Source organism: Aspergillus fumigatus, chromosome 4, assembly GCF_000002655.1.
Source record: "Aspergillus fumigatus Af293 chromosome 4, whole genome shotgun sequence".
Taxonomy (NCBI): Eukaryota; Fungi; Ascomycota; class Eurotiomycetes; order Eurotiales; family Aspergillaceae; genus Aspergillus; species Aspergillus fumigatus.
Window position 1 is genome coordinate 1,956,181 of NC_007197.1, and position 15,390 is coordinate 1,971,570.

The 15,390-nt window shown below is 51.3% G+C and overlaps 6 protein-coding genes across 6 annotated transcripts; 3 read left to right on the forward strand and 3 right to left on the reverse strand.

The window, feature by feature from the left end:
* Positions 1-218: 218 nt before the first annotated feature.
* spp2 (spliceosome ATPase-activating subunit SPP2) lies at positions 219-1,869 on the reverse strand (the record flags this gene model as incomplete). Its single annotated transcript, XM_746977.1, has 2 exons — positions 219-646; positions 672-1,869. The coding sequence occupies 2 exons, from the start codon at positions 1,867-1,869 to the stop codon at positions 219-221; spliced, it is 1,626 nt and encodes a 541-aa protein (XP_752070.1).
* A 201-nt stretch (positions 1,870-2,070) lies between these two features.
* Positions 2,071-7,894, reverse strand: eaf1 (MYB and HSA domain protein). The gene is made up of 5 exons (XM_746976.2): positions 7,348-7,894; positions 7,116-7,259; positions 4,058-6,966; positions 3,838-3,995; positions 2,071-3,782 (listed from the first exon to the last, which is right to left on the reverse strand). Exons 1-5 carry the CDS (start codon positions 7,389-7,391, stop codon positions 2,634-2,636), a joined length of 4,404 nt encoding a protein of 1,467 aa, XP_752069.1. The 5' UTR covers positions 7,392-7,894; the 3' UTR covers positions 2,071-2,633.
* Positions 7,895-8,040: 146 nt separating this feature from the next.
* Positions 8,041-9,651, forward strand: AFUA_4G07570 (putative 60S ribosome biogenesis protein Mak11; the record flags this gene model as incomplete). The annotated part of the gene is made up of 2 exons (XM_746975.1): positions 8,041-8,976; positions 9,034-9,651. The coding sequence occupies 2 exons, from the start codon at positions 8,041-8,043 to the stop codon at positions 9,649-9,651; spliced, it is 1,554 nt and encodes a 517-aa protein (XP_752068.1).
* A 628-nt stretch (positions 9,652-10,279) lies between these two features.
* On the forward strand, positions 10,280-11,953 carry AFUA_4G07580 (translation initiation factor eIF2 subunit gamma; the record flags this gene model as incomplete). Its single annotated transcript, XM_746974.2, has 3 exons — positions 10,280-10,812; positions 10,879-11,865; positions 11,923-11,953. 3 exons carry the CDS (start codon positions 10,280-10,282, stop codon positions 11,951-11,953), a joined length of 1,551 nt encoding a protein of 516 aa, XP_752067.2.
* A 697-nt stretch (positions 11,954-12,650) lies between these two features.
* AFUA_4G07590 (zinc metalloprotease) lies at positions 12,651-14,422 on the forward strand (the record flags this gene model as incomplete). The annotated part of the gene is made up of 5 exons (XM_077804593.1): positions 12,651-12,785; positions 12,855-13,037; positions 13,105-13,851; positions 13,942-14,134; positions 14,190-14,422. Exons 1-5 carry the CDS (start codon positions 12,771-12,773, stop codon positions 14,420-14,422), a joined length of 1,371 nt encoding a protein of 456 aa, XP_077660739.1. The 5' UTR covers positions 12,651-12,770.
* A 287-nt stretch (positions 14,423-14,709) lies between these two features.
* AFUA_4G07600 (uncharacterized protein) lies at positions 14,710-15,243 on the reverse strand (the record flags this gene model as incomplete). The annotated part of the gene is made up of 1 exon (XM_746972.1): positions 14,710-15,243. The coding sequence occupies one exon, from the start codon at positions 15,241-15,243 to the stop codon at positions 14,710-14,712; it is 534 nt and encodes a 177-aa protein (XP_752065.1).
* Between the last annotated feature and the right edge of the window lie 147 nt (positions 15,244-15,390).

Genomic DNA, 15,390 nt, shown 5'->3' on the forward strand with positions numbered 1-15,390 from the left:
AGCTATGTTTTGCATTTCCTCTCTTAGAATCTATTCTCCGATTCTTTGAATACGGATCTTTACAGTCTTGTAACAATTTTGAGACTTCTTCCAGTTCAACTTTGGAGATAATCATCAAGCATCTATAGACAGAATGTGACATTTGGATCGCCAAATCACCATGGGTATCATACAAAGCGATTCCAGCACGACTAAAATGTACACATTGCTTCCCTTGATTATGTCCTATCTAATCCGAAGCATTGTCCAGCGTTTTCCGAGACATTAATCATCATATCTTCTCCGTTGAGAGTCTCGATCGCCGTCTCGATCACGTCCGTGCCGGCTAGACGCATGAGAGGATGAATGTCTCGAGCGATACCGATCATCATCCCGATATCTGCTGCTCCTGTCACGACTCCTCTCTCTATCCCGATCCCGGTCTCGATCTTTATCCCGCTCACGATCGCGCCGGTCTCTGTCTCGATCTCTGTCGCGATAATAACGGTCGTCTCTCCCGCTGCCGTCTTCATCGTCGTACTTTCGCCGCCTGGACTGTCGATCACTGGATGACAAACTTCTGTCTCTCCGTGAAGAACCCGTCCTCCGTCTGTCAGACCGATCGCTGTCATCGTCGTTATAGTCTCGGCGACGAGAATGTCCATCCCTATCTCTATCTCTATCCCGGTCACGTCCGCTCTTTTCAAGGTTGCGGTCTCGTCTTTCCCGCCAGTCATCGTCGCCTTTCTTTGCTTTGCCCTCCTTTTTCAAGGCTGTGAGCTCTTCCTCCGTGATGTATTCACCAGTCTTCTTATTCCGCATCAGGACGGGCATGTAGACACCTTGCGTATTGCCCTCACCTCCCTGGGTCTCTGCTTTTCTAGCCCCTTTGCGCATTGCAGCCCTACCCCACGCACCAAGCTCAGCCTCTGCGCCCTTGCCACCCGAAACGTCCTTCGCTCCAATACCCAAAAACCCCGGTCGACGCTCGGGTATCCGGGGTGACTGAGACCTGTAATCCGTAGCAGAAGTGCCGTACTTCCCTCGCCCGATCGACTGGCCCTCCTTCCAGCCCATTCCACGCAATAGTGCAGCACCAAACTCTTCCACTGGTATAGCGTTGTATTGATCCAGGGTCGCTGGCTCAGGCCGCGAAGCCACATCAACTCGGAACGAGCCCGTCTCGTCGAGCCGCACAGGATAGCTCTCGTCAACTTCCCGCTTCGCACTTTCAATGACCAAGTCCGTCCGACCTTCCGTCTCGCCTTTACTCTCGCGAATGAGCGCCTGCAGGGCGATTTCGTCCTGCGTCAGCGGCTTGCGTTCATCGACGACCTGAGGTTTAAGCGGGCCCGCATCCTTCATCGCTTGGTCCTCGCCCGGTTTGGTCTCTTCGCCTTGAGAGGGTTTCGCGAAGCTAAGACCGTAAGACATGCTCGGACGGTCCGTCTCTTGGTCATTCTCAGCAGTCTCGCCTCGCCTCTCGGCTTCCTGCATCGCTTGTACCTCCTTCGGGAGGAGATTCTTTCCCCGCGTGCCTCTGTTCGCTCGCACGCGGTCGCGCCAATTGTTTTTGCTTGTTACTGGTATAACCAGCTCGCGCTTCTCCTTGTCGACTGCCCGTCCGTCTGCTGACAGAACCGTCCCGGTATGGGTGTCAAAGCCCGCGACGTCCTCGAAAGCCGGTGGGGCTTCCTCCTCGTCGGATTCATCGTCATGAAGCCGGTGTGGGCGTCGCGCAAGCGTCCGACTTGGAGGCTCGGCTGCTCGCGCTGGAGGTATATTGAACGCGCTCTTTCTCGACCGTCCGTTAGACCCAGATCCAGAAAGCGACAAAGAAAACGGTTTTGATGACGGCTTGCCATCCTTGGGCGATTCTGAGGAGGACATTGTGACAACAAGCGTGGTGTCCAGACACGCAGCTAAAAAAGACAAAATGTGCTTATATAGGACAGCCCATTTATGATAATTGTAATTCGATGCAGGAAACAAAACCATACACACACGGCAATGCTGGAAGGCGTAGGGTCTGCTATGTTACGTTATTGAGGCGGTGCGGGTGGCGAGGCACCTTTTAAGCGCGCGCTTAGTCTCGTTTGTGCTGCACTATGTACAAGTGTTGAAGACACAACATGAATAGGAATTTCCCATGTGAGAGGCAGGTTCTAAAATTTAAACAAAGGTCTAACTGTTTAGCACTGCTAGCTCTTATATTTCATCATTTCCATTCCAGTGTTCACAAGTACGTCCAAGTACTACTTTCAAATACATCTTATCAGTACAGGTAGTGCAAACATCAGCAATCGCGAGGAGTCAAAGCCCGAGAGGGAGCACACATGTATACCCATGCATCCCATTACATCGGATCGGATTCATGCGCAGCTCGAGACAGCGTGGGGCCAAAAACGTGGAACTGAAGTGCCAGAGCAAGAGGCTGTCCTGGACTTTAGGAAGCTCGAGTGGTGCAATGGAGGGGGCGGGAAAGGGAGGTGTGACATTTCAATCGTCAAGCGCGGGCAGGAGGATGGGGAAGAGTGGGCAATAAAAGTATTCTTGGGTCAGCAAAATATGTACAAGTGAAGTAGAAAAGAAGTGTAGCGTATGGAGTAGACGACAAAACGATTGTTTGCACCAGAGAGCACGGACTTCAAGCGTCAGCCACTAGGGATCTGAGCCTGAGGGGGATGAGGACTCTTGCTTGAGCCTGGTACAGGGCCCGCCTGAGCACTTCCACTGCGCTGTGTTTGCGGTGTTGCGCTACGGCTCTGCTGGGGAAGGGCGACATTCATCGCGGGTGAGTTGCCTACTCCCATTCGATTCTGTTGAGCAGGTTGTGGGACGCGCATCATAGGCGAGAATCCTTGTGACTGAGGAACTTGCATTCCCGGGGTGCCATTCATGCCAGGTTGAGGAGACTGGAAATTGCCGTCGTGAGGAACTTGATAGTTGGCCTGGACACTAGCCATGTTACCTGCGGCTGCATTCATGGCCACCTGGGACATTCGCTGCTGCTGGTACTGATGTAGTCGGTCTGTGGCCAACTTGTTTACTTGCTCGGGGGGCATGTTAGGGTTACTCCTTTGAATCTGACTCTGGATGCTACTGATCGTCGGGACAACACCGCCAGATAGAAGATTGGGCTGCCCCATCCGAGGAGACGGAGTGGACACTCCTTGAGGCATGGCATTATGGAGAGATGGGCTCTGCATTCCACTCCCGGCCTGGATAGCCGCCATCATAGCTGGGTTATTCGGGGTGCCGTTGACATTGGGAAGATTCATATTCGGCGAATGAGAGCCTTGCGGTCCGAACTGCTGCTGATTGTGAAATTGTTGCTGTGCTTGCTGAGCCTGAGGTTGTTGATGTTGCGGTGGCTGTGGTTGCTGCTGCCGAGACTGCAAGATACGCTGCTGTTCTTGCAAGCGGTTCGCTTCGCGCATAACGCGGGTGTTATCCGGAGATGTCTGCATTGGCATTCCAGGTCGACCACCCGGACCTTGTGGCATCCCGGTTTGCGGCATCATCTTCATCGCCATCGGATTCGGAGGAATGGGGCCATTCATGGGTGGTCCACCAGCCGGCACACCTTGCATGTGAGGTCGGCCTTGGCTGACGCCCATCCCTGGCGGTATGCCATTCGGCAATGCATTGGGCATTCCATTATGCATCCCGTTAGGTGTAGCGCCAGGTATACCGGGGGTTCCAGGATTATGAGGTATACCGTTAGGGGTTCGTCCAGGTGGAGCGTTCATCATCGGCTGCTGGCTAGGTATTTGACCTGCACGCTGAGCTGCCAAATTCGCCTAGAAGAAGTCAGTGGCCGGGTCCAATATTATGGGGAATGATAGAAAGTTTTACTCTCTGCTGGGCTATCATTTGCTGACGGTATTGCTCTTGCCTCTCCTGAAGCTTCAACTCCCGATCGTATTTGAGCCGACTGAACTCGGCAGGGGACGAGATCGGAGGTTTCGGCTGGTTTGCGTCATTGACCTTCCTCAGCGAAGCAAGGTGAGAAGCTAGAAGAAATAAAGATAGAGTTTAGTATAATCCAACAATCTCAGTGACATTGAAAGCTTACCGTGTTGCTGCTTCTGAAGCATTGTCTCACGCTTCTTAGCCAGCTTTCGCATGGCATCTAGCAATGCAAGATGCTTTGAAGACCTTCTTCTGTCGACTCGCACAGGTTGCGTTGTACGCCTGCGAATCGGTGGCTGGGCTTGGCCACTGTTGTTGCCCCCCTGCTGCTGTTGCTGTTGTTGTTGTTGCTGCTGCTGCTGGGCAGCCTGCTGTTGGGCCAAGACAGTGCGTTGGGCAGTTTCTATCCTCTGGTGATATGCGCGGAAATATTGTGTTTTCGACATGTCGGCAGGCAGCCCTTCTAATCCCACCCACCGCTCGAAACATTCCCAGGGTGTCCGTCTCTCAGCGCCCGATGTAAATTGCGATGATGGAGTAAGGCAGCTGGATATCAACGACCAGTTGTATGAATACTCCTTCACAAGACGTCGCAATTCGTCGTCTTCAGCATATGTCCACTGAGAGGACTGCCTGGACTCGAAGAAACCAACGGAAGGCATAGGGTATTCAGTTGGGGGCCTGAAGGAATGACCGGGATGGATCCTATCCCGTATGGGTTTATTCTCAGGTCTGAAAAGCGCAACATTGGTCTGTTCAGGCGGCAAGTCTAGCATGCCGTGCTCCGGATTAGAATCGTATTGCGAATAATCATATCGACTACGCTTTCTGGGTGACTCAGTTTCGTGAAACTTGATCCTACCAGAAGCATATTTTGAGACGGGCAATAATTCGGTCTTCCAGGCAGAATCAGGAGGCTGCTCGAACATCGGCACATTGGCCCCAGGAGCGATCTTCACAGGTGTGTATATCGGCAGTTCATCAAGGAGTTTCTGGGCCGCAGGTGTCATGTCTAATGAGAAAGTGAACTCATCAGAGCCAAGGGAGAAGATTGCGGCGGGAGCCACAGTGTCCCGGATATCGTGACGTATCTCATCGTTGAAGCCGTCACTGACGGACTCATCTTCTGCAGACGGTATAAGATCCGGAGTAGGCTGCGAGACAACGAGCATCTCCTCAGTGGTCTCCTCTGGCGGTGAGATCATGCTGGATGCGTGGGCCTCTTTCTTTTCAAACTTCGAAGGTATCCTGCACGGCACACGAAGAAGGGCACGATGCTCTGGGTCACTGTTGACATACTCGGCGCACCAGTCAGCACAGCTCTTTGCCGCTGCAATCTTCCATTTCCGTTCTTCACGGTAGTCGGTACGCATCCACTTCATATGATCAAGCAGGACGTCCCAATGCGTTCCCTGTCGAGGAGGCTCAACGGAGCGCTTCAATTGGCGCAGCGGCCATCTGTTCGCATTCTGTAGGGCATAGATTCGACGTAAGGTACGGCAGTCCATCTGTTCTTGATATTCAAGGAGGTGGTTGGAAGTTGTAAGTGTCTTGTGAGCTGAAGCCAGCAGTGTGCTAAGATTCGTTCCTCGAGGAGGAGCATATGCCTTGTTCTGAAACAAGGTGAATAAATAGTCCTGCTCCTCGTTCAACCTAGCTAATTCGCCCGCATACTGGCGGACAATATCCAAAGAATCATCCTTTTCTTGTTGCTGTTGTTGCTGTTGCTGCTGCTTGGGGAAAACGACAGTCGACAGCTTGCTCCTCTCTTTCTCTCGTGCTTTTCTGTCTTTCAAGCGCATCTTCGCTGCAGATTCGGGTGAGGCGCTAGCAGGAGCCCGCACCATATCAGCAGGTTTCTCAATCGCATGAGCTTTCTCAGGTTGCACGGCAGATGGTTTGGGAGTCTCGCCAAGTATCTCAGATACGGACTTGTGTCGGATGGCCCCAGATGATACACGTGTTGTCATACGTTCTGGTTGAGCAGGAAGCACAGCCGCCGCTGTTGGCTTCTTGCCAGCCGGAGTCGTTGACGCAACCACCTTAACTTCAGCGCCCACTTGAGACTGGGTCTCTTCCTGTATACTCTGTGCTGGTGGCTGGGACTCCTCGGGAGCGACGACAACTCCATCTGGCCTCTTGGGTTCGGGAGCCTCTACAGATGTGGAAGTCTGGTCTTGTGTCTCTTTTGATGAATCGGCTGCCGCAGACGGGGTGGGGCCAACATCCTCTTTGATTACTTCATTAGACAGACTGCTTGCCGTTGTAACGTCGCCGATCGACTTGCTTGCTAAGGCGTTTTGTTGAAGAGATTGCGCCGCCTCCAGCTGAAGCTGTTCATCCGGCGTGGACGGGACCAAGCCTGGCTGTAACTGTACTGGACCAACACGTTTCGGGCTCAGCGCAACTTCATCCGCTCCTTCAGTAACTTCCTCGGCCGGGCTGGTATCAGGGGAGACAGCGACAGGAGCCGGAGTGTTGTTGGAATAAGGACCTGCGGACGAAGCGGGTGAGAGAGGTTGATCTTCCGAAGGCTGAGCCAAGACTAGAGACGGCCGACTCTCAGGCTTTCTTTGCGCAGAGGGTAGTTGGTTTGAGACCGCGCGCGGAGGTGCGACTTCGCTGGGGGGGAGTCCTTTCAGAGCCGGAGAAACGCTGGCATCCACCGACTCGTGGCTGGTACTCGTAGGGGGAGTATCAGGCACTGCAAAGCTCGCCTTTTGCGGCAGTTGGTCAGGTTGCGCAGGCGTCGTAGGGGAGTTGGCGACCTGCGGGATTTCGGAAGTTGTAGCGAGCGCCGGCTGCTGGTGGATGCGCGCATCATCCTTCTTGAGCGAGTCTTCAACCAATCTCTGTTCAATCACCTGTGCAGTCTGTCCCTCCTGCTGCTGAAAACTGGGCGCGATGCCTCGAACAGCACCTTCCGCTTTAGGCGCAATGACAGAGGAGACATCGTCTGTTTGGACGACTGGTTCAGTTATCTCCAGCGATGAATGTTGTTCTTCAGGGCGCGGGATGAGAGCTGCAAAGTCGGGGAATGGTGGAAGAGTAGCTTCATTGAAATAGCGACCTCTGTAGATATATTAGGAATATGCAAAGAATTCGATTGTCGGCAAAGTGTAATACGAGGTACGAGAGTGAAAAGAGAACAACAATAACGACAGATGCAAAGCACGAACGAATGTGTGTAGTATCGAGTGAGGTGCAATATAGTTACTTACTTAGTGAGGTCGTTGGCGTCAAGAAACGTCTGTTCTTTTTGGTGATAGAGTGCGTTGGTCGGAGCGTTCTCGGTCGCGCCCGCGAAGCCTACGGTCGCAAAGTAGAGCTCGCTCAGTTTGCGCTTCCGCGACAACAAACAACGTCTGAAAATAATTTTAAAATAAGCGACAATTCGATATAAGGAGATCATGTACAGTGGAAAAAATCGCTCAAAAAAAATAAAATACTTACGCGATCTCATCGTTCTTGGAGCGGAGTAGCTCGTCACGGAGCATCGAGTCTATTTCGGGAACACAGCATCCGATTAACGCTCTAAAAAGAAGGGAGATGGGTTGAGCGAAGTCATCCAGATGGAAAAAATCGCTCAAAGGGGATGAATCTGGCGGGGTTGTGTAGTTAAGTGATGAAGAAAAATTGAGACGCGAAGATTTCACCGTTGAAGGGATTTTTGGGGTGTGGTGATGAAACTTCTGAACGGGTAATACGGGTGAGTTTGGTTGGTTGATTCTGGTTACTGCTTGGTGATGCGGAGGGCAAATGTTAGGTATGAAAAGGTGCCGGGAACAGTCTTGTTAATGGCGTTCTGGTAGGGGCAAGTCCAAGCAACAACAGAGTATGTAAGTCAGGAATGAGATCAGGGGTGTTGTTGCAGCCTCAGGCTCCAAGGCCACCAACCAACTTCAGAACGTTTGACCGCATTCAGGCTCTGAACGTACCACGGCAGTCTGTGCAGTATGAAGCGCTCCGTAGCGGTGACTGCGCCACAGGCATGTAGGGCCGCCTCCTCAAACTGTCACCGCCTAGGATGCGATATGTCTGGCAGAAAAAAAAAGTTATCCGTCCTCCAACATTATAGAGCGTTGAACTGTTGGTATTAGATCCCTTAAGACACATTGTCGAAGAAATCACTGAATAAACACAATCATGGCCAAGCGCAAGAGGGAACAATCTTCCAAGGATACCCAAGCTTCCTCCAAACCGGCGAAAGTTGTCAAACCATCCACGGCTCAAGATGTTGTCTCGTCTAATGCGGCCAGTCCTGCGGTCACTTTGCAGATAGTCACTGGCTCTTATGAGCGTGTGCTCCACGGATTTACTGCTGCTGTTTCTCCAGCCTGCTTCAACTCTACAGATTCTGATGAAGCCGAAACCGACAAAGATGTAGTTCAATTCGTTGATACTTTCCTGTTCGAAGCTCATGCGTCTGCTATCCGTTGTCTTGCTCTGTCTCCAGTGCCAAAGAAAGATTCTACTGAACCACCGAAGGTCATCTTGGCCAGTGGAGGCACAGATGAGCGAATCAATCTCTACTCGTTGTCTGCCACTACGCCAACAGTGAATCCGCATTATCCAACGATTCCGACCCTTGCTGGAAATAAAGTCCTGGAGAACCCGAAAAACAGAGAACTTGGCTCTCTTCTACACCATAGTGCCTATATCTCCGCCTTGCACTTTCCTTCACGCTCCAAGCTATTGGCTGCTGCGGAGGATAATAACATTTCTGTCACGAAGACTCGCGACTGGACAGTTGTCTCCACAATCAAGGCCCCGCGTCCCAAAGTCCAGGGAAGACCAAGTGGTGACACTGCGCCGCCCGGAGGCGCTCCCTCGGGAGTCAACGATTTTGCAGTGCATCCCAGTATGAAGCTCATGCTCTCTGTTGGTAGAGGAGAAAAGTGCATGAGACTCTGGAATTTGGTGACAGGAAAGAAGGCTGGAGTGTTGAACTTTAGCAAAGAAGTTCTGCAGAGTGTGAAGGAAGGTCGCTGGAGCACTGGCGAAGGGAGAAAGATTGAATGGAACTTAAAGGGTGAAGAGTTCGCGGTTGCATTTGAATGGGGAGCCGTCGTCTTTGGAATAGTGGGTGTTCCTGTCGCGACCTTCTGAATCTGCGCGAGCAAGTCTAATCATTTATAGGATTCGACACCCGTTTGCAGGGTGCTACCAAGTCCACGAAGCAAGGTGCATCAGATGAGATACGTCGCTGTTGACCCCTCTGTGGAAGCCGGCGAGGAGTTACTTGCTGTCTCTACAGAAGATGGCAGAATCATATTCTACTCAACTAAGAGGCTGCAGAAGGCTTCAGATGACGACGAATCTCCAATTCCACACGCTGAAGCTGTTGCTGAGCTCGGTGGCAGGGCAGCTGGTTTTCCTGGCAGAGTCAAGGATTTCGAGATCTTGAATGTGGGAGGGGAGTCCACCGCACAGAAGGGCGATCTTCTTGTCGTCACCGCGAACAGCGAGGGGGTTGTACGCGTGTGGATGCTACGCGCGAATAGTCTCCTTCGTAATACGAAGGAGAATCCGGAGGCTTCTGACAACAAGAGCCAAGGATCAAAGAACCTACAGGTCGGAAAACTGTTGAACGTCTATGAGACAGGCAATCGGATAACCTGCCTCAAAGCCTTCATCATGCTACCCCCAGACCCGTTAACGCCCGATGATTTCGACGAGAGCTCGGGCGACGACATTGAGGAGGATGAAGAAGAAGAGGAAGAGGAGGAGTCCGGCGAAGGGAGTGATGAAGAATGAATGTGCATAGCTTCCAGTGATATTGTTCTATATACCCGACCATGTGCTCATAGACCACCGGATGGAATTTACTAAAAGCAACACAATTTGTTCAACTATTTTCCTAGATTGTCTGATCAACCGTCAAGGCTGTAACATACCATACAGGATGCTATCATAACGGTTGCTCCATACTAGGTTCTTTTACTGGATGATATGAGTCATTGGAGTATGGCACTGAAGAGACCGACCAGATGTTTGAGCTCAATAAAATAGAAAAATCAGCCAACTCCATTCCTTTATCAAACCCGGTATATCCATGAGTTCCAAGTGAGAGAAAATAATACTTTAGAATCCTCCAAAGTCTGGAGATAGATTGGCCTGTTTTTTTTTTTGCTAGATTGACCACATCAACCCAACGAAGCTGGCAGCCCACAGGGCACGAAAGAGGCTCCCACCGCCCACTCACTCCACTGCACAAACCGAACCCCACTGGTATCATATCGCCTCCGTTTTCCAAGCAAGCAAATTTCATCCAACAACGTAATCCTTGATTATCACCCTCCACTCTCGGACTAACACCTTCCTTTAACCCCAAGGATTCTACATCTCTCTGTCCGTGAACAATCAAAGGGTTTTTATCACAATCATGGCTACCAACGGCGATTTTACCGACGATGAATCGCAGCCTGGCTCTCCCATGTTGGATGCGGCGAACGGCCAGGATGATATTGAAGAACAGGAACGTCTTGACGTGGAAGAGAAGCCCCTTAAGTCTGCGATGAAGAAAGGTGCAGCGCCCCCTGCTCCTCAGCCGAAGCGTCCAGAACTCCCCGAGCAGCCCGACCCAGAGACTCTCGATTTGTCGACGCTCACACCTCTGTCGCCCGAAATTATTGCGCGCCAGGCCACAATCAACATCGGTACTATCGGACACGTCGCACACGGCAAGTCGACTGTTGTGAAGGCTATCTCGGAGGTGCAGACTGTCCGGTTCAAAAATGAGTTGGAGCGTAACATTACCATCAAGCTTGGTTATGCCAACGCGAAGATCTACAAGTGCGACAACCCTGGGTGCCCGCGCCCGACGTGCTTCAAGAGTTACAAGAGTGAGAAGGAGATCGACCCTCCATGTGAGAGAGAAGGATGCACAGGTCGTTACAGATTGTTGAGACATGTCTCGTAAGTAGAACAAACCTTGTGCTCGTGTCTCGAAAGGGACTAATAGCTAATCCTTATTGCTCACAGGTTCGTTGACTGCCCTGGGCACGATATTCTCATGAGTACCATGTTGTCAGGTGCCGCCGTCATGGACGCCGCCCTTTTGCTGATTGCCGGAAACGAAGCTTGCCCCCAGCCTCAGACTTCGGAGCACTTAGCAGCTATTGAAATCATGAAGCTCAGCCATATCATCATTCTGCAGAACAAGGTTGATCTGATGAGGGAAGACGGTGCTCTGCAACATTACCAATCAATCCTGAAGTTCATTCGTGGTACTGTTGCCGATGGCTCTCCTATCATTCCCATCTCTGCTCAGCTCAAGTACAACATCGACGCTGTCAACGAATACCTTGTCTCGCACATCCCAGTTCCCGTCCGTGACTTCACTGCTTCGCCTCACATGATTGTCATTCGTTCCTTCGACGTCAACAAACCCGGTGCGGAGATCGATGAGTTGAAGGGTGGTGTTGCAGGTGGCTCTATCCTCACTGGTGTGCTGAAGCTGAACGACGAGATTGAAATTCGCCCCGGTCTCGTTACCAAGGATGAGAACGGAAAGATTCAGTGCCGCCCCATCTTCTCCCGTGTCGTCTCGCTCTTCGCTGAGCACAACGATCTGAAGTTCGCTGTCCCTGGTGGTCTAATCGGTGTCGGAACCCGTGTCGACCCTACCCTGTGCCGTGCCGATCGTCTTGTTGGTTTCGTCCTGGGTCACCGTGGCCGTTTGCCAGCCATCTACACTGAACTGGAGGTCAACTACTTCCTCCTGCGTCGTCTGCTCGGTGTCAAGACCGCCGACGGCAAGCAGGCCAAGGTCGCCAAGCTCACCAAGAACGAAGTCCTCATGGTTAACATCGGCTCTACGGCTACTGGTGCTAAGGTTATGGGTGTGAAGGCTGATGCTGCCAAGCTCAGCTTGACCAGCCCGGCTTGTACAGAGATTGGAGAGAAGATTGCTATCAGCCGGAGAATTGACAAGCATTGGCGTCTGATCGGCTGGGCCAACATTGTCGCGTAAGTCATCCTGAGTACTCATCCTTGATATGGATTCGTATAACTAATCAATTACAGTGGCAACACTCTTGAGCCCATTCTGAACTAGAAAAAATTGGCTTGTCAGGTCAATTGGATCGGCCCCCTCGTGGAGCCGTTGAGGGAGGCATCTGGGGTCTCAGCTCACTCGCATCCCCCGATTGTTCACCAGCAGATCAGGGCGGTGGAAGCAGCAGAAGCGAATAGTTGATTACATGCGGTCGCGAAGAGCGTCGGGATTCACTCCAGTTTAGAGAACACAGGAAACCCCGACATTCAGCTCTTCCGGCTGTTGGAGCTCTGCAGGAGGTTTTTTTTTATGAAATGCAGAGACGGCTCTACTTGAGAGGTTCTTAAAAAGGTTAGATGCTGTCTGTTTGTTAGAGACATGGGTGCATAAAAGAATGAGTCACGTTGATGAAGTGCCACTACTTCTGTGATGTGTTTTATGAAGCTGTTCTTATGTGAAAACTCTCTATCTTCTCTTATATATTTGTTACTTTGTCTCCTACCTTGCAGAACATAAGTACATGCTTTGCGAGGTAACCGATGAAGTATCTAAGCGAACAACATCACGGGGGGAAGTCACCCATATAACTAAAATTGAACTTGCAATATATAAGAATACACTATCAGTCCAGTTATGGCCATAGATCTCAAAGAATCACATCCATTCATATCCTGAGAAAAAGGTGCTGTTGAACATTCTTTGCTCTGTCAGCTGGAGATGCGGCCAGTTTGCACTAGATGGCTGTTGACTAAGACATTGAATCACCATCCATCCAGCGGGAGTACTTGTATCTGTCAACACCACGAGGCAGCGAACAACAGGTCAACAACACAGTGCCTTGTTCAAACCGCCTGTTGTTTGTGCTGAATTTCCAGCCATGTATATCCTCGAGGTAAGCTCTCCGAAATATTGTTCATGTTGTACCTCACTCAAGCTGACCGAACGGTTCTGCCCTCGACAGCAACTCGCGCGTCTTCTGGACCGCCCGTTCTTCCCGTGGAAGAATGTTCTCGTGGGATTCTCTTTAGGTCAGTTCATTCTCGAAGGATTCTTGTCCTTCCGACAATACAAGGTGCTGCAGCGTACGAAACCACCCAAGGTGTTGGAGAATGAAGTGTCACAGAAAGTTTTCGATCAGAGTCAGGTAAGCAGAGATGATTATATTGCTATTGTCAAGATTGCAGGTCTGATATTTCTGCCCTTCTCTATAGGCGTATGGTCGCGCAAAAGCCAAGTTTGGTTTCATCTCGGGTCTTTACGGTCAAATCCAGAATCTTGCATTTATCTACGGCGATGTCCTCCCCAAGCTCTGGGGATTGAGCGGTCTCTTGCTAGCCCGGTACTTTCCCTCTCGGTTTCAAGGCGAGATTTCCCAGACTCTTCTGTTCATCTTCGGTTTCAACCTGATCAGCACCGTTCTGTCCCTGCCAGTTTCATACTACAACACCTTCGTTCTAGAGGAGAAGTTTGGCTTCAACAAGCAGACGCTCAAGCTTTGGGTCACAGACATGCTCAAGGGTCAGATGCTAGGAATTGTGTTGGGAACCCCGATCATCAGCGCGGTGCTTAAGATCGTCCAGAAGACTGGCAACTCGTTCTTCTACTACCTCTGGCTCTTTGGTGTCTTCGTTCAGATCTTCGCTATCACCATCTACCCCATTGTCATCCTGCCACTGTTCAACAAGCTCTCGCCTCTGGAACCCGGAGAATTGAAGACAGGCGTTGAGAGCCTTGCCCGGAAGCTCAAGTTCCCTCTCCATGAGCTGTATGTCATTGATGGCAGCAAGCGGAGTGCTCACAGCAACGCGTACTTCTACGGCCTGCCGTGGAAAAAGCACATTGTCATTTATGATACCCTGATTGAGAAGAGCGAGACTGAGGAAGTCGTTGCCGTCTTGAGTCATGAACTTGGTCACTGGAGCCTCGGCCACACTACTAAGCTCTTTGCTATTGCTCAGGTACGTGTTTACTGAACAGCTCCTTGATATCGCGCCCTTATGGAGACACATAAGTGCACAGTTTTAAAAGCTAATGATTTTATATTATAGTCTCACATGTTCTACATCTTCGCCCTGTTCTCGGTATTTGTGAACAACAAGTCCCTGTATCAATCATTTGGCTTCCACCAGGAAATGCCCATCATGATTGGATTCCTCCTGTTCTCGGATGCTCTGGCTCCCATGGATGCTGTCGTCAAGCTCTTGATGAACGTTCTTAGCCGCAAATTCGAATTTGAAGCTGGTATGATTTCTGTCCCCTCGGAAATCTCTACAGACAGAAGCTGACTGTGCCACAGATGCCTTCGCCGTGAAGCTCGGGTATTCCGAACAGCTTGCCGCGTCCCTTCTCAAGCTTCAGATCCAGAACTTGAGCACCATGGACGCTGACTGGATGTATGCCAGTTACCACTACTCTCATCCGATCCTGACCGAACGACTCAAGGCGCTTGGTTGGCAGGGAGGCAAGGTCACCGACGCGAAGACGGAAGATAGCGAAAGGCCGGTCAAGGCTGCTGACCGGGAGCTCTGAACTCGAAGTGAATCTCGCTCGAGATAAGTCCTTTCTCTCCCGTTTAGTTCCGTTCACGGTGTTAGGTGGCGGCTGGGGTAAAAGGTGTCCGTTGGTTGTAGAACAAAGGTCGATTTGATTCTAGTATAACAACAGACTCCATACCCTGTTTGTGATGTAATATCATCCAAAAACAAACGCCAATAGCAAGACACGGGTTCTGTTTATTGAGAACCAACCAATTGAACGGAAAATCCATCAGCAGAACGATGCAAGTAACCCAAATGAAGTTTCCAGCCCTTTCCGATCTATGCGTCCGCGCCCTTAGCTTTAGCTCTCTTCTCAGCCAACCGGCGCTCCTTCTTCTTCCTCTTCCGCTCCTCCTTGTCCACGGTATGCTTGTCAGCCTCACCCCCTACCCTACTAGGCTGCTGCTCGTTCTCCTCGTCATCTTCCCCTCGCATCTCCTCCTCGTCGTCATCCATCGCATCATCAGCTGCCACCTGTTCATGCTTGGTCTCCTCCCACACGACATTGTCCCCACTCTCACCCTGCAGCGCCTCACCGGCATTGATCTTCGCCAGAGTCAGATCACGGCCCAGAACCTCGCCAGCCAACCCGGCCTGGACGCGCTTCAGATTATGTAGGATGAGGTTCGGCGCTGCCGCTGTGGTACGGGAAATGGGGCCGTGCTCGCTGATGCTAGCGTTGGGTTGTAGGGCTGGATCTGTGGCGGCGCGGTCGAGATAGGCGGCGAGGAAGTCGTGGGCGGCGGATTGGGAGATGGGTTTTGAGGACAGGATAGTTGTTGGAGGAAGAGGGGAGGGGCCCTGAGTCGCCATTTTAGATCTTCTGAGACTTGTTGTCTCCTCAGTTGAATTCGTGGAATGTAGATCGAATTGGAAATGTAGTGTCGCAAATGGATGGTTGAGGGGAGAAGTTTGGTGGCTTGGCGCAATTGATGAGCGTATGTACCAAGCGGCCTTAAG